This window comes from Sphaeramia orbicularis, chromosome 14 (assembly GCF_902148855.1).
Source record: "Sphaeramia orbicularis chromosome 14, fSphaOr1.1, whole genome shotgun sequence".
NCBI classification, from domain to species: Eukaryota; Metazoa; Chordata; class Actinopteri; order Kurtiformes; family Apogonidae; genus Sphaeramia; species Sphaeramia orbicularis.
In genome coordinates, this window is record NC_043970.1 from 31367642 (window position 1) to 31391097 (window position 23456).

Sequence of the window (23456 nt, forward strand, 5' to 3'; positions counted from 1 at the left end):
CAGTGACAGTTTCATAATTCCAGAATGAACTAATCGCCTCATTAAAAAAAAAAAAAAAAAAAAAAAACACACTTCCTTTTTCCTTGTAAATCCACAATATTGCTCTAAAGCACACGTCAATCACAACATAGAGAAATGAAACTGAGGAACTGATGCTGGTGTTAAAATAAAATGCATTTTATTAATAGAAGAGGTTGATAGGTAGCTGTTTATCTTGTTTACTTCCCCTTCATCAGGTAGTTAAACACACTTCATGAAAAAATGTACAACTTTTACAGTGTTGTGTTGCAGCAGATACTTATTGAGAAATAACCCTTCTTCTTTTGCTCTTCCTCACAAGTGACTTTAATTCCTCAATCCTGACAATGTGTTTAATGCTCATCCAATTTCCTTTTTCAACATTTGAGGAACTTACAAGGCGAGTGTTGAGGTCGAAGGACACGAGGGGGTGCAGAGGCGGGATACAGAAGTTTAGGATCAACACTCCTCACAATTCAAAGTTTGGACCACATCATATAACCTTTGGTTTTCTCAGGTAAAACATCTGAGTCTCCACAGGACCTGAGACTAAAATCAGAATATCTGGTCACATTCACAGTTGCTGACTTGGTGACCTGAAATCTGCAGGTTCTGTAAAATCCCATAATAACAAAAATAGCATCCAAGTATCATGTGTCGTAGTTCAGTAGAATCAAAATAAAAGCTTTACACCGATGACAACATTATGTCTGTGGTTCTTCTGACTCATACATTAAATATCTCTGAGGCTTTCTGTGTATTTTGCTGATTCACAGACTAGTTTTGAAGCATTAGCTGAGACTTTATCACTGGTTTGGTTTCAAGGTGTCAGCTGGGCATCTGGAGGTCTCAGGTTCTGTGGAGGTCAGAGGTCACGAGGAGTCCTGCCTCGTTTGATTGGTCAGGCAGAGCCTCTGCAGCTGCTGAGCGCGCTCGTTGTGGACAGTCACCAAGGTGCGGTTCTCTTCTGTTAGACGCCGAAACTCCTCTTCTAGACGGGCAATCTCCATGGCAACCTTCTCATCTTCCACCAGTTCTGCCAGGAGCTTACGCCTACATGGATAAGTGAGATCATTACTAGATGAGCAGGTCCAAATCTACTCAATGTTATACAATAAATGTCACATTAAGATAAAGTTACATGTTAATTGACTGTGGAACTGTGTGTTAATTTGGTGTCTGCTGTTGCATAATCCTTTTTAGTTGCTGTGAAAGGTTGGAGTCCATCCCAGATTACATTTAGCTGGAGGCTGGGAAACAACCAGAAAAGATTCCCAGTTCTACAGATGTACCTTCACGTTCATACCTTAAATATGAGTAACTTAGTGTCACTCGCTTTTCTTTAGAAGTGTGGGAGGAACAACCAACACTGACGTGGAAACACTGCAAACTCTGAGAAAAGCTGAGTGTGGAAAATACCACTGATCCTGTTTGGGGTTTGGCAGCAAATCGCACAACTCTGGAATAAGTAAATACTCAGTATTTACTGTATGTTCCATTGCCAAAGACTTTATGTCTGTGGCATCCCAGAAGCAGCCATGCTGACCCTGTCTCTGCTTTAGACAGAATGACCTGACTTTGCCTGACAAACGGAGTTCACACTGTGTAGTGATCAGCCCTTGGACTTTGAAAGGTGGTGTAAGTGTACATACATGTACGTGTATGTGTACAGTGTGTGTCGCATGGCCTCATGCCTGAGATTGTGTGAATGTCCGTATTGTATTACAGCTGGGAAGTGCCAAATCACATAAGAGCAGAGTCAACAAAGAAGAAACAGAGTCTCTTTCCTACTATCAGCATTGTGTGCTGAGTTTTAATAATAATATCATGAATGATTGAGGGTTGCACTGGTGAATTAAAACCCTCAGCATTTTATTTTACAACACAATGCGCGTTTACATCTAATAAATCAAGCTTCTTCCATTTCAATCCTGAATTGTACCTTTAATGAATGTCCTGCCATATACAGTACTGTGCACCTAAGCCAACATTAGGTTTGTTGGTTTAATAAAGTTCTAATGACCACACATGTATTTCTCAGTCTGTGTATTAAGATACAGTCTGGATATATGGGATGTATGTACAGCAGGGTAAAACAGCTTCTATGAACGAAAGTGGTTGTACTTAATGGGACTTACCATTGCACTTTACTCCTTTTGTTTTGACAACATGAGATTTATTGCATTAATTTCCTGGTGTTTTATACCAGGTTTCATTCAACACATGTCACGTGTTTCTGACTATTTGTTCTGCTTCTTGTCATGGGGACAACAGTCATAATAAATGGTATTTTTAACTTTCAGATCCCATTTAGTTCTGTTTTTTTTTGTGAGTGTGTGTCTTTAAAGGCTGTGCACATATTTCCTGTATTTTCATTTTGTAAATGAAGAAAAGAGAATGAGAAATAAATATGTATATTTACTTCAACCCTGAAAAAACAACAAATCTAGAAACGGCCTAAGGTTTTTGCACAGAACTGGACATGTAAGTAAATATGTCAAATGGCATTTTTGAAAACCCTCCTCCAAAAAATGGATTTTTAATCAATCCTGACCTACAATAAACATGGTTTATTTTGAAACCTTTACTAATAGATTTAACCTAAATTATATTGAACTCTAGCTTGAAGTTAAGGTGGACTTTTGCTTATCTATGAATACAGGCTTTGACTAGTCATGTCTTTAAACACTAGATTCACAAATAGAAAAAAAAAATCTAATTATAAAGAAAAAAAAAAGTCAGTAAAATTAACAACTAAAACATTATCTTGGTGCAGACATTGCCTACAAAAATTAATGACTGGTGAACTCCATCTGAATTGAACACAACTTAGGCGTGTTTTATGACACACTCATTCATGTACTCAACAAAAGGGAAGGAGCATGGTTACTGTAATTCCAGGTTTTACTGTGCATGACTTCACTATTTTGAGAATTAACTCTTACTGATTTGTTAGCTGTTCAAACTATATGTTCCAAGTGAAAGTGAAATGTGGTTTAAATTACTGTAATACAATACATAGATGACTAGGATCCATTACTTTCATGCTTAATGTTTTTTTCCTGTTTGTGTGACATGGGTGAGTTGAAAAAGAGGAACAAATCTAAAAGAAAGCATATTCTTAACATGTTGGTATTTTTAATCTTTGTACAACGTTTGTTAAGAAAAAGAAAATAATGTGAAAGTCCATGTCTATCCTACTATTCAGACTCACCAACAAGCTTTCTTTCTTTCTTACTTTCTTTCTTTCTTTCTTTCTTTCTTTCTTTCTTTCTTTCTTTCTTTCTTTCTTTCTTTCTTTCTTAAATTTTTTTAATCAAACTTCCATTGAGGACAGTTGAATGTTCTTTTGACAATTTCTGCATAACATGGATCTGTTTTCTAAAGTGTGATTGTTTCACTTTAACCAGATTTGAATCTACCAAATCATTTTTGTGGATGGTATGTTGGTATATATTTCAGTTTGTTTTGCTTGGTGTTATGAGCTTGCTTGATTCTGACCAGCAGAGTGAGTAGACTAAGCAAATTTAGGAAAACCCCGAGTGAATGCTCTCTTCCTGTTGTCATCTTCACAAAAATCAACTGTCTTTTTTTTGTGCAATCTTCCCAATATAGGAACTAAATACCTCAGAGAGTCACTTTAGTTTCAGTCATATAAAATGTGCTTCTTAATGATGAATGTGCAATAACAGAAAGGATGGAGTGTGTAGGAAATTAATACATTTTAATTCACCACCATTGACTGCCACATGTATTTACTTGTGGCTTTAAATGTTTTGCTTACATATATATCTGTGAATTGAGTAAAAGCACTATTTACTCTAATCATACAGTTTTGATGTTTATAGTTAGGCTTTAAGAGTAGGGAATGCATTACATCAGTGAGCGTCTTCACAAAGATAGATCTATAAACGTGTGTGTATATGTGGATGTGTGGATGTAGTGGTGGGGTAACAGCAAGAGCCTTGAAAATCCCTCTGCTAAGACTACCCACAGCTGCTGAGGACACAGGGGACAGTGGACACCGTGTATGAGCGTGTGTTATACATCCCACATTATGTACAACCATATGTTTGTTACGGCCTACTACTGGGATTTCATGTGGGGTAATCGTCATTTAGCAGTCATCGTACGTTACCCTAAAATAGCCCAGGATACTATGCTATCCCATGTACACCTCTTCCCACATTCTTAATCTTGTCTGTCGTTAGAACAATAACAAGTATTTAAGCCTGCATGTCAAATTTCAGTCTGTTCTAGAACATGAAGGCCATCTAGTGGACATAATATTCCAAAAAGTCTTGCAGCCTTGATACCGACTGCAATTTTCACAAAAGCTTCAGCATAAATATAGCTCAAAAAACAAATCTGTCTGTACAGTCCAAACATTCACCTAGAATTTTCCTTTTTATAAAAACTGGGTCTCATTTATTGTTCATGAATGAATGGATTTTTAAAGGAAACCTAATAGTGCATTGTAGATACACAGGAATTAAAGTCAATTTGACATTTTTTTTATGTCAAGATGACATACAAATGACAAGGCGACATAAGACTAGATTACTTATTTATGACTCAGCCATGCAAGATGTGTGCTACCAATGCACTATAAGGCCTCATGCCCTTAAACATTCAATTTTTTTATCTAAAGAAATAAAAGGGCTGTTGCAAGTAACATAAAAGCAATTTATTTAGAGCCTCACTTGTGGTCCTCGAGCACAGCGATCTCGTGTTTGACCTGGTGGAACTCTCTTGCCATCCTGCAGTGTTCCTTGTACACCTGAACGCTCTCCCTCAGAGACACACAAGGGGGCACTGGCTGCAAATGATCACAACAAAACACATGTCACTTTTCTGAAGATATTAAGGAAAACAAACAAACAAACAAAAAAAGTTATGTCACACGAACTGAATTACATAAATAACTTCACCAATGTCAAAGATGTTTCAGCTTCAGTTACTTCAATTTTCCTCCTGCCTGATTTTTTTGAGTCAGACTCTCAGACTTCAAAATGAGACTTTTGTTTTCAGAGGGGCTTCAGTTAAGTTTCTTGGAAGGTGTCCCTGTTTGAACTGTTGAAATGTAATTCTGGAGAAGATATCATTAAAATCATTGTCAGAATCAGGAAGATATTGCTGCTGGTAAAACAATAACTTACAAATACACTACAAAGTAAAGTAAAGTAAGTAAGTAAAGTAAAGTAAATTTTATTTATAGAGCACTTTTCACAGACAGAGTCACAAAGTGCTTTATCAATTCAAATCAGAATCAAATTAAGTTTACAGAGACCCAACAGAATCCTTCAGGAGCAAACACTTGTGATTGGTGACAGACAAAGCTCAACTTTGTGTGCTGGGCATGTATCCTGAAGATTTTGCTGTAACCTTGCAGCAGTTGCTACTTTGGACTTTTACAAGTCAGACAAATAATTGGACTTTTATGCAAAAGTATGGACATACCTTCTGTTGGTTTGTGGATAAAAGAACTGGCTTCTAGTCTTGCCTTGGAAAGGCTAACATATTTTATTAAAAAGAAGGACAAGAAAATTGCCTATTTATGGCGTCTGTATAAGGCTTTCTTGAAAAACCACAGTTCTGTATGACTTGATTTCCTATTCTGTGCTACAATTGTACACTACTATGGTCTGATTTTATAATTTTATAATTATATTGTCATTTTATATTATTTTATTTCATTTATTTAGTTTTATTTTTTTATCTTTACTATTTACTATTTCTATTTATTTAGAAAACCCTCAATTTTATGGTAATTACTTTTAGGTATGTATTTTCTGTATGTGTGGATTTGTATTTTTCTGCCAGGATTGGGGCAATGTTATTTCTTTGTTCATTTGTTAAAGAAAAATAAAGGGGGGGGGGGGGCGGGGACTTACAAATACACTCCTGACCATGAAGTTGGAATAAAATATGCATACCTCTTCTCATGAAATGATTGTGACAATGTGATTTATCCTTGATGGATAAAGTATAACTGGGACTCAGTATGTAATCATTGCACCAGGTCAAAGGTGATTACTGATGTGTTCAAAAAGGAATAAAAAGAGGAATGTGTCTGAAAACAAAATGATTCCAACTTCAGAAGGTTACCTTTTCAAATCACTGCAAAGGCAGTTACAGAAAATAATCAAAAATAAAAATGTCAAGGTTGCCTTGTAGCTGAAGTGCTCTCTCTGCCCCACTAAAGGTGTGAAGTACTTAAAATTCATACTGTTAAACACACTTTTTGTATAAAATAACCCCTAATAGGTAAAGTGAGAAAGTTCAAAAGAAGCAGAATTCTGCCTGTCACTCTTTTTCATGCGATCAAACAGCAGAGTGTATGAAAGCAGCCATTCACTGGCCTGCTACTACAACTTGTATTTGATACTCTAAACCAACATGCACTTTATGTGACCCTGGCACTGGCACTTGTTGAAGGATAATTCAATGACAACACTAATAGCAGAGTGTGTGCACACTGTGAAAACACTGATTTATGTGGTAACCTGCTCCTGGTAAGCTATTGGCTCATCTTTCAAACCAAACAGAATTAACTTTGAATGCCACTTCCTCCTTCAGAATCTATATTTTATATCATCAGGTGACGTCTCTGTTAATTACAGGCTTTATTTCATAATGAAGTTTTTGTTTACCCTTGATTTAATGAAATTTCAATCAAATTGTTTTATTCCCAAAAAGATGAGATTGAGCTGAACATTATTCATTTATTAATATATTGTCCTGCTGTGTTATTGTATTCTGATTACATAGCTGAAAGCTGTGTTCAATATTGCACTTGCAAAGGATATACGACAACAAATAGAACAGGGTACAGTAGTTTAACAGCAAAACACTAGAAGGATAATTGAATTGTCAAACCAGTGTACTACATACTGGTGCAATGACAATAATACACACACACACACACACACACACACACGCACACACACACAAATAATAATAATATAGCCTTATTAAAATACTGCTTAGTTTTTTCTTCCTGTTCCTCTTAAGTACGCCACAATGTACTTACCTGCAACCGCTGTTCAAGATCCGGGAAAGTCTGAGAGCGATCCTCCACATCTTTTACATCTATCAAATAAAACACAACTCTTATTTAGCCCATAGATTGTTATAAATACGTAACAAATAAATAAATAAATAAATAGACTAGTATTTGACTGTACAAAAAAGGAAAATCAAATTTTGCTGTCTTTTGCATATGATATAAAGTTAATATCTATGTTTTAACTTCACAAATAAATAAATAAATAAATACATAAATCATCAAAATTACAATGATTTAACAGCAGCTTAAGTATACTATTCATTGTGATTATATCTGTTCTTTGAGGATCGTTCATTCTTTATTTGAATTATATGCTTAAATAAATCAATATATAGTGTCAAAGATTGAATGCCGTTAAGGTTTTATTGTCTTCTTGGGTAAAATTGTTCTTTCACTAGTATCTTTTGCTCTCTGTTTGATGTTCTGCTAAATGCTTTATGGGTCAGACAGGTGCTTTAATGCCTTTCTCCACCTCATAAAATGGCCCAAAGTGAAACAGTATAGGGGCCTCTTACATGAAACCACAACATAGCAACACAGTGCTACACTTATAAATGAGCCATGTCCTCTCAGTAATGAGCTGTCACACTGAAAGACATGTAGAGGGACGACTATGTGAGCAGACAGACAAACACAGTGGGCAGAAAGAACAGACAGGCCAGATGTATGGACAGAGAGGGGATTCAGACAGATAGGCAACTAGACAGACAGACAGACAGACAGACAGACAGATACAGACAGGTTGTCTGCACCAGCCTCTGCCTCGCCAGTAATGTCCCCCCTGGAGTTGTGGAACACATGTGGAGAATCCTGAGATGATGCAACCTTCTAAAAGCAGGAGTATTAGTGGCCCAGCCTGCAGCCATGGGGCCAATTATGATGTGGAATAAATACAGTTCTCATGCTTAGGATTGACACAGTGTGGGGCTATAACTATGTCTGGCATGAAATCACGAAGGGCCTATGGGATGATCCCCAGATGGAGCAGAGGTCTCAGTTCCCCTGCTGAGAAACATGAGTTCAAAGAGACAAAAACATGAATGTCTGGGACCTATCCAATGTTCAATTATGAAGTTTGGCACCTGATTTTTACCTCAGCAGCTTCTGAGTCTTAATACTAAAACAAACATGAAAAGAATGGAACAAAGTGGAGAAAAAGCAGATGTGGTAAACAGTAAAAGTGGGGAAGTGAATCACTTCAAATGGGTGTATGAAGTAGTTTAAGAGGGGAAAAAGGGTAACCTAATAAATAAAGTGCATCAAGAACCATAAGAAATGAAAAACCCTGTAAGAGCGTGTTTCCATTTGCACATTTCAGGCATAACGTCACTGTGTTCAGTGTGCAGGACTGTGCTCAGAGTTTTGCATTGCTGTTCTTTTAGCAACCCTTCACCTCACTTCCTAAGAGAAAGACAAGGGGAACTCAGAGATGGGAGGAGTAGCCCTGGAAGTGTTAACTGCTTATAAATATAGGCCAGTGTTCTAAAAGCTGAACAGTGAATCAGGCAGCAGGACACTGTTAGTATTAGAAGGGAAACCTGACTCTGCCATTGCATAGCTGCAGCTGCTGCCCCAGGGCCTGGCCCCACTGCAGTAAAACATCCTGACAGACAGCATCTAGCAGCATAGGTAGGATAAAACCTGAGAGTTTATGTGAGTATGTGAGGAAAGGAAAGGGTCATTCAGGGAAAGAGAAAACGCGCACTTTGGATGATGACAAAATAAAAAACATATAATGCAAGTAAATACCTGTTCAATTCTGTGCGTGTGGTAATTTACATGTGCTAGTTTGCAAGTGCACAGCTGCGCATACATGCATGTGTGGTTTGTTTTTAATATGCTGTGGTCCTACAGAAATAGAGAGAACACCTGTCTCAGCTACAGCATAGAAGAATGAACACAGTTAAAGTGATACGGTGTGAGGGGTGGGGGCTGCTCAGAGCAGATTGTGCTCTGTCTGTTTTGGTGAGAAGAATGCAGTGCATGTGTTCCACACATACTGGAAATGCAGCGAGAGTTAATGTTAAATGATCAATTAAGTAATAAGGTGTTGCTTAGATTTTGTAATACAGGATGGCTGCCATATGGAGGAATGTGTGTGCGTTTGTGCAGCTACACATGCTTGGTTATTGTTTATGTTTGTATGTTCAGTATGTGTGAGTGTTTACCTGATGTGTTGTCAAGGCTGAAGGCGATTCTAACTTCAGATTTATCCGGAGACACTCTTCTGGTTGAGGTGATCATTTATCCCTTCATGAGGCCACAGGCACAAAACAGAGCTGTTAGCACAATCAAAAGGATCCCATGAAAGAAGAGTGATGTTACAGAGCTGAGACCATTAGTTTAGGCAGAAAGATTACATTGACTGGCATCATTATATAGAAAAACTGTTAACAAATTGTACCTATGTAAGCTCTGTAACCCCTCACCCCCATCCCAGCCTTGTCTGTGTATATATGTGTATTATTTTTTTTTTTATGTCTATCAGAAATTGTTAAAAAAAAAAAAAAAGAAAGAAAGAAAAAGAAAGAAAGAAACTCTGTTAAACATTCACTGTTTCCATCTCTACAACAATCTGCAAATGCCATTAGTAATAAGGGTATTTTTGGTGTAACATGCATGAAGCATTAGTTACAGACCTAAATGGATGTCTGTGAAAGGCCAAATAAACAAGACTGTTATCCAACCAAGAACATTACTGCAATTGTAACCAGGGTAAGAGATTAAATTCTGAAGTCAGCAGGCATACAGTTCAGATGGAAAGAAAACACATGCTTTAATAAATAAACTGAAGTATGGAGCTTTTCAAGCACATGCAGACACACACAGCCACCAGTTTCACCATGCATTTAGAGCTGCAGTGGGATTAAATAATTAGGAAGGTTTGACAGACTGGCTCTGAGGTCTGGATTGAGCATGTCCCCCCCTACCAGTGAAGGTACAGGCTTTTTATATCAGGGTATTTGCCTCCTTTAACCCTGGTAAACCCTGTGCTTCACACAACACTTGTTAGACCTTTTGCTACAACAAAACAAGCTTGCTCCCTTATTCAGGTCTATTTCAGTTATTGGAAAATCAATTTTAATCATTTCTTTTATGTTTTGATGTGGCTGTATTTACTCAAAGCATGTTATATGAAAATATGAGAACATTAGTGGTTACATTTAACTGTCTGTTGCACATATTCATTGAAAAATCCATATTATGGTGGAGAATAGAGGGTTATTTTCAGTATAAAAGACATGCATGCAGTAAAGGAACCAGTCTGGGCCATTAGGTCAGTGTTACCTGAAGTAGCAGGAATCCGTGTAATATGGTAAATTCAGAATCAGTTCAAATAAATCCTCAGATTGGTTTGTTTCCTCGTAGGACCACCGCTGGACCACGTCAGAAAAACAGAAAGGTCTTCCACGATCCAATACAGATGGAACTCTATATCTATCCGAGGGTCGATTTCCACTTGCCTCGTGGGACTTAGTTGTATTATTATGTATCCACAAAACAAGACAGTGCCAGTGGGTTAGTGCCAGTCTGAGGGGGTCCAGTGGATCTCAAGTTTGCACACGGGTATGGGCATGTTATCCACAGACTGCGGCCACGCGGCGAAGGGCAACACAACAGGGCGCAGGCAGTGGAGGAATGCTGTGCGCTGTCCCGCTTTGGCAGCCCGGGCCCAATTAAATGTCTCAGATGACATGACTTTAGGCCGCAAAAATGCCCATAGCTTCAGCACTGGTTTGATTGACACGGTCATGCCGCTGGGTTGGACTTTTACGCAGCGCAATAGCTGAGCAATGAGGCAGTTGTTCAGAATGAATCACTCATGTTGTAATTACTCCTGAGGTAAAAAAGAAAGCAGCGCATCCCATCTGTGTTTCTTTTATTTTTTTCAAAGTGATTTTTTGTACTTTGAAATAGAAAAGTGTAATTATTCAGTCTAACTCTCAAGACTTCAGAATCTTACACTCAACTGAAAATAGTTTTTAAAAAGTTCAAATTATTTTAAGGTCATTTTATTGTAATCAAGTGTTTTTATTAATTTTAAATTTCAGTTTGCAAAAGTAAGCAAATTAATTCAACATTACAATTACAAACATGACACAACAGCAAGTGTACACTACACCTGTACTACAAACAAAAAACATTCCTCTGCCCCCCCCCCACCACCACCACCACCACCACACACACACACACACACACACACACACACCTACACACACACCCTTATCCCCCTCCTTGTGGGACACACAATTTTGGAATTGAACTTTTGACAAACAAAATAAAAATCAAATAACTTCCCAGATGACTTCAATTTATTAGAAAAGACCCTTTTAGATAGTCTTAATCAAAGTCACTTTGTCTCCAAATTTTATTCAAAGCTGCAGCATTTGAGTACTGATAAGTTATCATTCTTATGGAAATCATGGGAAACTAAGCTGAAAACAACAATAGATACTGAGGTATGGGAGGAAATCTTACTTTTACCCTCAAAAATATCCATGTGTAACAGATTTAGAGAAATGCAATATTGTATTTTACAAAATGTCTATATATCTCCATATATGTACAGTAAATATACAGCAGGGGCCTCTCCAAACTGCCCCAAATGTAAAACTATTTTAGGGACAAGACTGCACTGCCTCTGGGAATGTGAAAAGATTCAACAGTTTTGGCACACCATATATGTTGAGGTCAGTGTGGTCATTAAGCACCAATTACAGCCCAATCCATTATTGTGTCTATTGGGATATATCCCTAAATCATTGAGAACACATAAGTATACTGTTCAGTTTTTGTTTATGTTGGGCCGAAAGGCTGTTATGAGCAAATGGGTTGGAGAAGAACCTCCTTCAATACATCTGTGGAAGTTTTTGATATCAGATTATATTTCTCTGGAAAGACTAAGATTTACTAGTAATGATCAGAAGGACGTCTTTACAGCAAAGTTTGGAAAAGTGTTGATATCTGGGAACTCAGACTGCAACTACCTGAAATAGACTTAATACGGACTTTTGAGATCATCGCTGTGGACATATTTTGGATCTGCTATACATTTCATACAACCTGTATGCACTGCGCTGGACTGTATAATTTTGAAAATGTTCAATAAAAAGAATGTTCCAAAAAATAAAAATAAAAAAAATCAAATAACTGAATAAATAGAATATTAATCAGACTTACAAACAGGGCATAAACAGTTACCATAGATGAAAGTCTCAAAAGTCATGACAAGATTTTCTTAACATCTTTTGAGGCTTTTTTCCACATCTCCAATGCTCTAAGCTTAGCATTATTAATACGGACTGTTGACCACTCCAGACAGATCACCTCGAGTAGGGCTTGTAGCCAATGTTTTATTGATAACTGGTGTGTTGAGAGCCACCTCAAAACTATAATATTTTTTTGCTTCTGTCATGCCAGTCAACCAGAGCTTAATTTTAAGGTCATTTTAAGTTTATTTTTAGTACTTTTAAGATCAATAACAGACAGGAGAAATAAAAAAAAAATATATGGGGCCTCTTCTTAGCTGAAGTGCAGAATAGATAACGGAGTGGATCCGACTGTAGTCTTGGGTATTCCTATAATAACTGAAGGGATTGGTATTCTGATACCACTATATATTATGGTAAATGTTTTATTTTCCTGGCCTTGGTCTTTTGTCACCTGGAAAGAGTGATAATGTAACAATATATCCTGTATAATAAAAGTGACAGTATGGTTTTGCTAATTCTTTTTGTTTATTTGTCTTTTTTTTGTTGTTTTTGTGTGTGTGTGTTTCTTGTTTGTTTTTTTACGTTTGATTTTCTTATTTCATTGATATATTTTCTTATTACTATATTCTGATGTATCACTGTAAAATGTTTAATGGGTGAAAAGAAAGAAAAAACAATAAAAAACTGAATCATTAAAAAAAAAGTTAAAGTAATGGGGTATGAGATTCCAACGTGCTGTGATGTATTTGTGTAGCTTGTCTGATGGGAATGTAGTGAGAAAAGACATATACTTGATTAAGGTACTTTTAGTGGCTGGCAAAAAAGCTATTACAAGGAACTGGGGAAAGACAGAACCACCAACAAAGGACCAATGGATCACAATTACTGAAGGAATATATACACTACCAGTCAAAAGTATGGACTCACCTGGTTTTTCTTTATTTTTATGACTATTTACATTGTAGGTTCTCACTGAAGGCACCAAAATATGAATAAACACATATGGAATTATGTAGTTTAAAAAAGTGTGACATAACTCAAAGCATGTTTTATATTTTAGATTCTTCAAGAAAGCCACATTTTTGCTTTTATTACTGCTTTGCACATTCTTGGCATTCTCTCAATGAGCTTCACGAGGTAGTCTACCTGAAATGTTTTCCAACAGTCTTGAAGGAGTTCCTAGTGATGCTGAACACTTGTTGGCCATCTGTGGTCCATCTCATGTCATTTAAATGAGAAGGTGAGTCTAAATTTTTGACTGGTAGTGTACAATGGAAAAAATAACTCACAAACTGCGACTACAAGAAGCACAAATAGACAAAAAATGGAATAAATGGACTGATTACAGAACTCGGAATGGTGGAAGGACGGAATAAATCTGAATGCAATGTCATGTAATGTACCCAAGCAAGGTTTGTTTGTTCGCTTTTGTTGTTGTTGTTTTTGCTAATGATGTGTTTGTAAAATTTCAATAAAAACTTAAGTGGAAAATAAAAAAAGTTGTTAACTCTTTAAAACCTGAAATGTCATCGCTGACACACCCTGTGTATATGCAGTTTGTATGGCTGTAACTCGTTCACTGTTTGTGCAATTGGAAACATTCCAATGGTTTCTGAAATCTGAGAGTGGCACTTTATAAGTTTTATTAGGTCATTACTGTAATTTCACTCATGCCTGTAGTAGAGGCTGGAGAAGAAGCTGGTTCAGCAGGATTATAACATGCAGTAAAATATAAATGACTGATAGACTTTGAAAGATCTGGGGGAAAAAAAAGTGCTCTGGAAAAAAGGACTCACTCCCAGCATATTATCAAAGCTTTTTATAGTCAAAATAAGAAAAAACATGTCCAGGCGGAACATTTTAGGCTCAGGGTTTAAAGGGTTAACTAAGTGTAAAAGTTGGATTATTATTTTTATTTTATTTGTATTTGTGTATTTTTTTTTTTTTTTTTTATCAGGGACCATGTGCAATTTTAAACATAAATATTGCCATTTGATGCATTATACCAGAGTTAGCCTTTTCATAATGATTATTATTCATTTTACAGTTTGAGTATTGGCAATAACAATGCAAAACTGAGCCTACTGTTAACCTTTGAATAGTCAAAAAAACACATGAATTATGACTCTGTGAAAGGAATACACTGTTACCCTTTTAGCTGGAATACAATATTTTGACCTCTTCTCATGAAATTACTGTGTTGGTGATCTATTCTTAATAAATAAAGTGTAACTGGAACTCATTGCACTTTAGGTCAAAGGTAATTATTAATGTTTAATAATGCAAAACAGAGCCTATTGTTAACCTGAATATGCAAAAGAGGAAAGAACACATGAATTATGACTCTTGGTTTTCTGAAAGGAATCCACTGCTGCCCACAAAGTTGGAATAAAACATTTTTACTTCTTCTCATGAAATGATTGTGACAATTTGATTTATTCTTGACAGATAAAGTGTAACTGGAACTCATTTCACCAGGTCAAAGGTGATTACTGATGTGTAGGAATAACAAGAGGAACGTGTCTGAAATGTGCCTGAGCCTTTTTGTGGCAGGTCCCAGGTTCTGGAACGCTCTGATCCAACAAATGACATGTCTATTAAGCACTTTAAATGTCTTTTAAAGATAGGCCTGTTTGCATTGGCTTTTAATACAAGTGTGTGGATTTTATTTATTTTATCTACTGGTTGTGTTATACAATTATTTTGTTATTATTTGTTTTATTCAATTTCAGTACATTTTTACACTGCCCCTCAAAGGGGAGGCAAGGGGTATTGTTTTTGGTTTGGTTGTTTGTTTTTTTGTTTTCTTTCTTTCTTTCTTTCTTTCTTTCTTTCTTTCTTTCTTTCTTTCTTTCTTTCTTTCTTTGTTAACACTCTAGCAGCAAAACTACTGGTTGAATTCATACCAAATTGGGTTTATAGATTGCCAGTGACCCAGAATAGATCTCATTACATTTTGGGAAAAGTAGGTCAAAGTTAAATTTTTTTATGAATTTTAAAAAAATTTTCTTCTCCCTTTTACTTATAATGAGTGAAATTTCAAATGTCTATAAAAACATCAGTTTTGCTTCAATTTACCTCAACCTTGGCACATATATAGAGGCAGTTGATATGCTGACATCAGCACACGCATAGACATGATGACATCAGATGGATCAATGCCAAAATAAGCTATAATACATGTGAATAGCGGGGTTTGTTGTGCCTGGCACCACTTGTTATCTTATTTTCATTATTTTACCATATTATTTATTTTACTTCTATTTTTGTACAGCACTTTGGAAAGCTTATGTTGGTTTGAATGTGCAATACAAATAAACTTGACCTTGACCTCAAAAACATTATTATTCCAACTTTACAAACAACAGTGTACTTCATACTCTGCATTCTCTGCAGGATTCACCACATTAACCTGCAGTTTAATATGGCCAGTGCACCTACACGCCAGCAGATGACAGCATTCCCTCTGATTTATTCACAGCCGGTCATGCACTCCCTGTAATAGATTAACAGCGATACAGAGAGACAAATAAAGAAGGAGAGAGATAAATGATGCTCCACAGCCCCAAAAGCCCTCCTCCTCATTTGTCTTCATTGACAGGACGTTGACACAGACCCACCTTATCAGCCCCAGAGACTTTTCAACTCATTGTGATGGATAGGACACACTCAAATGTCTGCCCTCCCTGTTTTGGAGACATAGTTGCGGTTTGGTATTTCTGTACTTCTATATACACTTAAGAGATTTGTAAAATGTTGCCTGAATAGGACTTGACAGGTTTGACAGATTTATGTGAGATTTAAGATACACATAGAGGTAGAAATCATCAGAAAGAGTAAGCACGATTCAGCAGCGCTTGTAGTGAAATTTAGACAGCTCAGTTTAACTTTTTTTCTGCTTCACTGAGCTTCACTTTATGTAAATTCAATAATGACAATATATATTTTATATACGACCATATATGTCACCAGCTGTCTTTCCTTCTCACTTTCTCCAGGTTTGTATCTCCTTTTACTTCTACATTTCTCTAAAATGCACAACCTATGCTTCTTGAATGACAGTATAACACAAAAATACAATTAAAAACCATTAATATACTGATACTAGTTTTTATTTTATTTACCTTTCCATCCCAGTTGGCAACCCTGTGCTGTAAGATCACAGAGCAACATTGTTTTTAAGTTTTCACAGCTAGAAGGATCAGGAAAATTACACTTACTGTCCAGGTGAGGTCATTGTAGGTTATGAAGAAGGAATAAAGCTCCGCTCAGCTGTGCCAAGGTCACAGTTGTAATCCATGGCCTCATTCATGATGGATTAGATAATGATAAAAAAAAAAAAAAAAAATACTGCTTTGGTTTTGATTAAGATTTATGAGGTTAGGAGATTAGAGACAACCAAACACTATTACATTGGACTGAGACCAATCCCAGAATTAATCTGAATACCAAAAAAGAGAAAACTCATTACATGAAGAGATTAAGAAAAGCTCGGTCCAATTCTCACAGGATGCAGACCAACCAGTGCACACAACCAACCAAGAGAAATGTCACAACAAAACCTCTGACTCTTGACAGTTTCTAAAGTATTTATGCCCGTTCATGTCTTTTATTTGAAATGCCACTAGATTTGCTAGAGGTCAGAGGTCAGTTTTTAAAGTGCAGTAGGGTTGGAGGTGCTTTATTAACAGCGGAGTGGTCAGTTTAACTTTGTCAAAATGATATTTTCATGAGAAATGCGCGTACTCATACTGGATTCAATCTCTTATAGAAAGTCAGAATTACCCATTGGCTGGCTTCAATGGGGTTTTCACTAAGAACATTAGATATATAAGGCATTTGTCGCTACTGCATATTGAGTTCACTGAAAGAGTACAGAGCAGGTGCACAGCGGGACTAGAGGGGTAAAAAAAAAAAAAAAAAAAAGGACATACGCACAGAGAGTGGATACTGAAGAGCTGTAGAGATAAAAAGGCTTGTGCAAGAGGTAGGAGGGAAACTGAAACATGGATGGATTCTACAGTTCTCTTCTGTGACCCTACAGGTTCAGAGAATAAGGGAGGGACATAAAGCTATTAAACTAGAATGAGAATGAAGAGGAGGCAGGGAATTAACCCATAAAGACCCAGAGCTACTTTTGTGGCAGTTCACAAATGAAATTTTCTCTATATTTAACCTATCTTGAGTGATTTCTCACCATTTATCCTCTTTATTTTGATTTTTTCAGTGTAAATTGTGTATTTTTCTATATTTAATTCACTGATCATGCAGATGTTCATGAAAGCTCAGAGTAAATTTGAAAGTTATTATATCAAAACAGAGAAAACTGAAGAAAATGTTACTTTTTTCAGTCAAATCTATCATTAACTGAATATAAACCCAGTGTCTCCATCTATTGTCATTGGGTTTTACTGGTGAATGAATGTTGTAGAAGATGGTAGTGTTTCCACATTCACTACAAAGCCTTTGAATGTCCAAATGGGTCACATATGATGATCATGAAAAGATGAATAACTGTATTTTACACCAATTATTTAAATGTATTGATAGGATTAGTGGATCAACAGGTCTTACATATTATATATCAGTAGATGCTTTTGGTCGCCAGTGTGGTGTTTGGGTCTTTATGGGTTAATGATAATGAGACCTCAGTGGTAATATTAGAGTCATTACAACCATTATGCAATCATATATATGAGGTGTTTGTGCACACTGAAGTATCACATTGATTATTCTGCAAAGCTGTTATGGGTGATTAAAATTCCACTCAAGATATCGCTCAGGTCCGTGATGATTACCTCCGATGCAGTCTGTATTCACGTGCTCGGGTAATTTTGCAGAGGTTGCTGAGACAATTTCTAAGTGATTTATGATACCTGCAGGGCAATGTGCTATGTACACAGGTTAGGTAACTATTCTTCTTATTGAAAATGCAAAAATTAAAAACTAACACGATATATTAAAACAACACAGTGAATATGTTTTCATCAATCATTTTTGAGTTCAAGCAGCATCTACCTGGAGCAACATGGAGCTCAGTGTCTCATCCAGGGATAAAACACATAATATATTCTTTTCTCATGCTATGCTTTTGTTTGCATCTCTAACCCTAATTGTATTCATTCATTTATTAACTTTCTGTAAACACTTAATCCTTTGATCACTAATCCTAGATGGCATTAAGAAAAGCCTTAATTCCTCTTAGATTATCCTTCAGCTGCAATGCACTGTTACACCGAAGGTTAACAGTGCAACAGTTAACATATTACATTCATTACACGCTGGGGTACCTGTGTTTTAGTCTTTTGAATGAACAGATCCAGTGGGATACACGGTCACAACAGGGAAAAAGACCACCCCCCACCCCCCACCCCCCACACACACACACACGCTCTTAAATTTGACAACTGCAAACAGAAAACGCTTCACAATAAAAACAACCCTGTTATTCTCAAGGGAACAGGAAAAAAGTGGTTGTTTATGGCCTCCAGAGAATTTCACACATTAAAAGAAGTGGTGCTAGTTTTGTTCTTCTCTTTCCACCCAATCATATTCTTTATCTGGTAGACAGCAATATTTTTCTGATCACAAACATTTGAAAGGCTGAGCGCCCTTGTGTGTGGTTTGAAGTCTGTGATATCGGTGCTTGAAGGATATGAAACAGCAGGTGTGTTCCCATCTTTTCTTAGAGGTCCTCATCTCCCTTCACTGCCCAGCGTTGGCTCAGTAGTCCACTCTGAAGCTTTTCTTACCTTCTCCCTTTATACACATAAAATGCTGCCAAGCACCCACAAATCAGACAACAGTTTTAAAAAAATGCAAAAGTTATTTTACTCTGAAAACCAATGACATTGTCATTAAATTACACAATGGGAATATCTACAAAGAGTTCAGACTGGACTGTTAAACTGCTCAGAATAGTAAACTACAGCCATGAGGGAACAGCAAGGGTTAACATGAGAGAGCTTCCATTTCCATAGTCATCACCTGTTTAAACATTAGATTATTAATGTTGATACAAGGCTAAGACTTAATTGACTACAACTACAGTATAATTCTTATACTAAGTGAATTATCCACACATTTAAACATTCTGACAAAGGTAATGAGGAGACAGATTTGCATCATACGGCAGCACACAAATTAATCTGAGGAAGTGATCAAACAGCAGTCACTGATTCCAGTCCCACCAGTCTTTTAACCCAAGGCTCAAATGCTGGAGTCGCGTGTCACTTCCTCCCTCTTTGTCGTACGTTTGGGTTGACAGAACATGCACGCTGAACTCGTTGCACTGTGGGGTCGCGACCTCCTCCTGGTGTCTTTATAACACTGCAGGGAGATACCCAACTCTTCCATCATGGCGCTAAATGACATGCACTGCCAAGAGGAGCAAAAACAAAGGATCGGGTTAAGATACTGCACATCATGAGTTCCATTTAAAATGCTTTTGACACCTATGAGCTGTTATCATGAGCATAAATATCATCTGGACGTGTGAATATAAAAATCACTGTTCCATAATTGGATAACTTGATAACTAGAACTAATTTCTGTTGAAATTACAAACTGAAGCGGTGACATGTGATTCCCCGTCTGCAGGCTAACAGCAACTCCAGGAAGGTCACCTGCAGCTGAATGACTGTCAGCGCAAAAAGGCTAAATCGTAAAATTGCAAGTTTATCTTTAACACTTGTAAAAGAGTTGTTAACTGATGTCTAATCATGAAATCCAATTACACAGACAGAAGATAAAGGACAGTGTCTGCTCTGCAACACCCTAACACAGTGAGCTAAGAATTCATAAACTGGTAATTATTCAAAATTATCAAAGAGTGGGTCTTCTGAGATGAGGAGCCTCAGGCTTATTTTATTCTGCAGAATACTACGTTGCATCCAACTCATTAATCTTTAGTAATGTTTATTTGCTTTTTATTGTGTTCTCCTCCTGAGGGTGCGCTCACTAAATTCATTCATTCATCTTCTGAATCAGCTTTATCCTCACTAGGGTCGTGGGGGGTGCTGGAGCCTATCCCATCTACCTATGGGGGAAGGCAGGGTACACCCTGGACATGTCACCAGTTCATCGCAGGGCCCACATATACACTCGGAGAAAAAATTATTAGACCACCCTTGTTTTCTTCAATTTCTTGTTCATTTTAATGCCTGGTACAACTAAAGGTACATTTGTTTGCACAAATATAATGATAACAACAAAAATAGCTCATAACAGTTTATTTTCAGAGCTGATATCTAGCCATTTTCCATGTTTTCTTGATAATAACCAAAATCACTTCAGTTCTTACATCAATATCTATGGCACTGTACTGACAAAAACAGTGTTTTTAGGCACTCAATGTTTTCTTTTCTGTCTGTTTAAGTCACATGATACACACAGGAGTTAGTACTTGATTGCATAACCATTGTTTTTGATGACTTTTGATGGTCTAATATTTTTTTCCGTGACTTTGGAGACAAACAACCAATCACTGTCACATTCACACCTATGGGCAATTTTAGGTTGACCAATTAACCTATCAGTGCATGTTTTTGGATAGTGGGATGAAGCCAGAGTACATGGAGAGAACCCAAACAAACCTGGGGAGAACATGCAAACTCTACACAGAAAGGTTGGAATCTCACTAAATGTATTTATCAAATTATTATTCATGGCACAAAATCAGCCGAATTTTTCCTTCGGCTTTTGCCTCAAAAGACCAGAGAAGGTTTTCTTTTTTCATCCTCAGGCTTTGCCGTAAACTTCAGAAGCTAATATAGCTTCCTGCAGGGTTTCTCACGAATACATTTAACACTGAGTATGAGTGGAGTAACCTTCTCTTCTATAAACTATAATAAAAGATGTATGAGAATGACAAAAACAGAGACTACTACATAAAATACCATTATTGTTGAAAACCATCCATTTAGAAACAAAACCCAAACTGTTGCTTCTTCTTGGCTGATATTTACAAAAGCATTCTATTTATTTATTACAGTTTTTATCACATGTGAACTGGGGCCTTTATTTATTTGCGCTGACCATTATCGCTCTAGTTGTCTATATAAAGTGACCACCTTCATAACAGCAGTGATATTTTTTCTCTTGGTAAATTTTGTCTCACCTTAACATATATCAAATTCAGACAGATCTAGTTGTAGACAAGGTTAGTCCAGGGAATCAGTGTAGACTTTTAACCTGCATACCTTTAAATCAGCCAAGACTATCTGCAATTCCCAGTTATTGATGAAATTATAGACTGACTCTGTTTCAATCGGTTTCAGGGGACATCTTAACCCCAGACAATGTTCCATCACCATCCAAATTTTAGCCCAACCAAATCGATGTACCAGAGAACCTAATGAGGGGAAAAATATATTCAAATAACTTCCTATCATTTGATTTCCCAGTAGGCACTAAAAGTCTGCTTCTACACTGTAATGAACTGCCAGATGAGACTACAATTAATTAAGCATAACTTTTTAGATTTTTGTTAGGAAGTAGCAAAACAGCCCAAACTTAGATGTTATACTTCATCAGCTTCAGAGGTTAAAATATTTGGAGATCAAATCAAAAAGCTAACATTTTATCTAAAGGCTCCAATCTTGCCTTTATGAGTTTTTTTTTATTAGATGTCCTTGGTTTTGCCTAATATGATGGCTCCAATATTCCTTGAATATGTCTACAAGAGGAGCTGCATTTTCTCCTCACATACTGAGGTTGTTCTAATAATGAAAAGGCTGGAATCTTATTAAATCTCACTATAATTAAACTATGACTTCAGGATAATATGAATAAATAAACTGTCTGGGGATGGATATTGTGGCATTAAAATGTAATAGAAATCACAGTGTTATCAGAGGTTAATTAATTCACAAGGAAAAAAAAGGGAAAAGAGCTTACATGACGTCAAACATTAAAGGTAAATGGAATGGATTATGGGGTCTTTTCACAAGGTACAAAGGGGGGAACGGCACATGTTTGCAAGTCTTACAAACCTATTGTGTAAATGTGTTAAGTGCATTGCCATTGCTACTCTGTGTCATCCCCTAATAGCCTGCCGCTCTCCAGATCAGTTGATAAAGAGGTGCCAGAGGAGGAGGTGGAGCCACGCCGCTGGAACTGACGGGACTGAACCCCGTAAAAGAAACAAAACGCCTGACGCAAGCATGCACAGAAATAAAAGGGTGAAAGAAAAGACATGAGAGAGATCAAGATAAACATAAAAGAAATTAAACCATTTTGCTCAACAACAAAAGATGAAGAAAATAATACATGCTTTAAAATTTGCGGTTGACAAATTAGAAGAAATACAGAAAAAAAGACAATAACAGAGTAGACACTGAAGTATGAGGTGAGAGGGTACACTGATAATTCAACATTTCTGACATATTTTCACAGTGTGGACTTTATTCCTCATTTTAGAGACAAAATCACAAACCACTTCTACACTACACTGCAAAAATCTAAATCAAACGAAGTTTCATTTCTAGTCAAAATATCTCATCACAGTTAAAATAAGGCATAGTCACCTAAAGAGTAACTTTTCAGTGTGATATAAGAACTTATTTTTAGACAATAGATCTTGAAAATCTTATTTCAGGAAATCTTACCAAGATAATTTTCACTTGTTCCATTGGCAGATTTTCTCGCTTAATTCAAGATTTTTTTTTTGCTTAATTCAAGATTTTTTTTCGCTTAATTCAACCTACTTCACATCAGTTTCTGTTGAGAACTGCATGTTTTGAATGTAAAGCTTAAAAAACATATGTCCATTTCAAGTCCGCGTGTTACCGAGCAGTAATTTGACATTTTTCAGCTAAAAAGTTTATCTCCCCAAATTTTGTTATACATAATGTTAAAGTACTTATAAATACCTACTGAAATGTATAATGCATGCGTATAAGTCACTCTGCTTACATGATAGAGACTGTTGAACACAAAATGTGTCCATGTGTTACTGCTTGATCAGATCCTAACGTGGATAAAATCATACAAATACTTGCAGCATATTGTTGAAAATTTTCCACATTTTAATAGTTTAAACAGCTTATAGTTTACTAAAATAGAAATACACAGCCTGGCCAAAAGAAAAAGGAAGGAAAAGGAAAAATAAAAATTCAGCCTTAGAGTCAGGTCCTTTTTTTTTGTCTCCCAGGTGT

General features: G+C 36.6%; 2 protein-coding genes and 1 long non-coding RNA gene across 6 annotated transcripts in view; 1 reads left to right on the plus strand and 2 right to left on the minus strand.

The window, feature by feature from the left end:
- Positions 1–162: 162 nt before the first annotated feature.
- Positions 163–17474, minus strand: map3k7cl (map3k7 C-terminal like). 3 transcript variants are annotated; one of them, XM_030153772.1, is made up of 5 exons: positions 16425–17474; positions 9256–9337; positions 7052–7110; positions 4722–4837; positions 163–1071 (listed from the first exon to the last, which is right to left on the minus strand). In XM_030153772.1, exons 2-5 carry the CDS (start codon positions 9329–9331, stop codon positions 891–893), a joined length of 432 nt encoding a protein of 143 aa, XP_030009632.1. In that variant the 5' UTR covers positions 9332–9337; positions 16425–17474; the 3' UTR covers positions 163–890. The 3 variants fall into 3 exon arrangements, with proteins under 3 accessions (XP_030009632.1, XP_030009630.1, XP_030009631.1); XM_030153770.1 differs by lacking the exon at positions 16425–17474 and adding an exon at positions 10376–10589; XM_030153771.1 differs by lacking the exon at positions 16425–17474 and adding an exon at positions 10376–10589 and having other exon boundaries at positions 9256–9366.
- On the plus strand, positions 1907–17686 carry LOC115432772 (uncharacterized). The gene is made up of 4 exons (XR_003937249.1): positions 1907–2108; positions 11006–11011; positions 16069–16078; positions 17652–17686. It is a non-coding gene; the product is annotated as an uncharacterized LOC115432772 (long non-coding RNA).
- A 1420-nt stretch (positions 17687–19106) lies between these two features.
- grik1a (glutamate receptor, ionotropic, kainate 1a) overlaps positions 19107–23456 on the minus strand; it is a 59467-nt gene continuing 55117 nt past the window's right edge. Inside the window, exons 17-18 of one of the 2 annotated variants that reach the window (XM_030153769.1) lie at positions 22293–22452; positions 19563–19677 (exon numbers count right to left, since the gene is read on the minus strand). In XM_030153769.1, the coding sequence (XP_030009629.1) occupies positions 22327–22452 (126 nt within the window). In that variant the 3' untranslated portion in view covers positions 19563–19677; positions 22293–22326. Of the gene's footprint in view, positions 19678–22292; positions 22453–23456 lie in introns of both variants that reach the window. The other variant, XM_030153768.1, reaches the window with a different exon arrangement.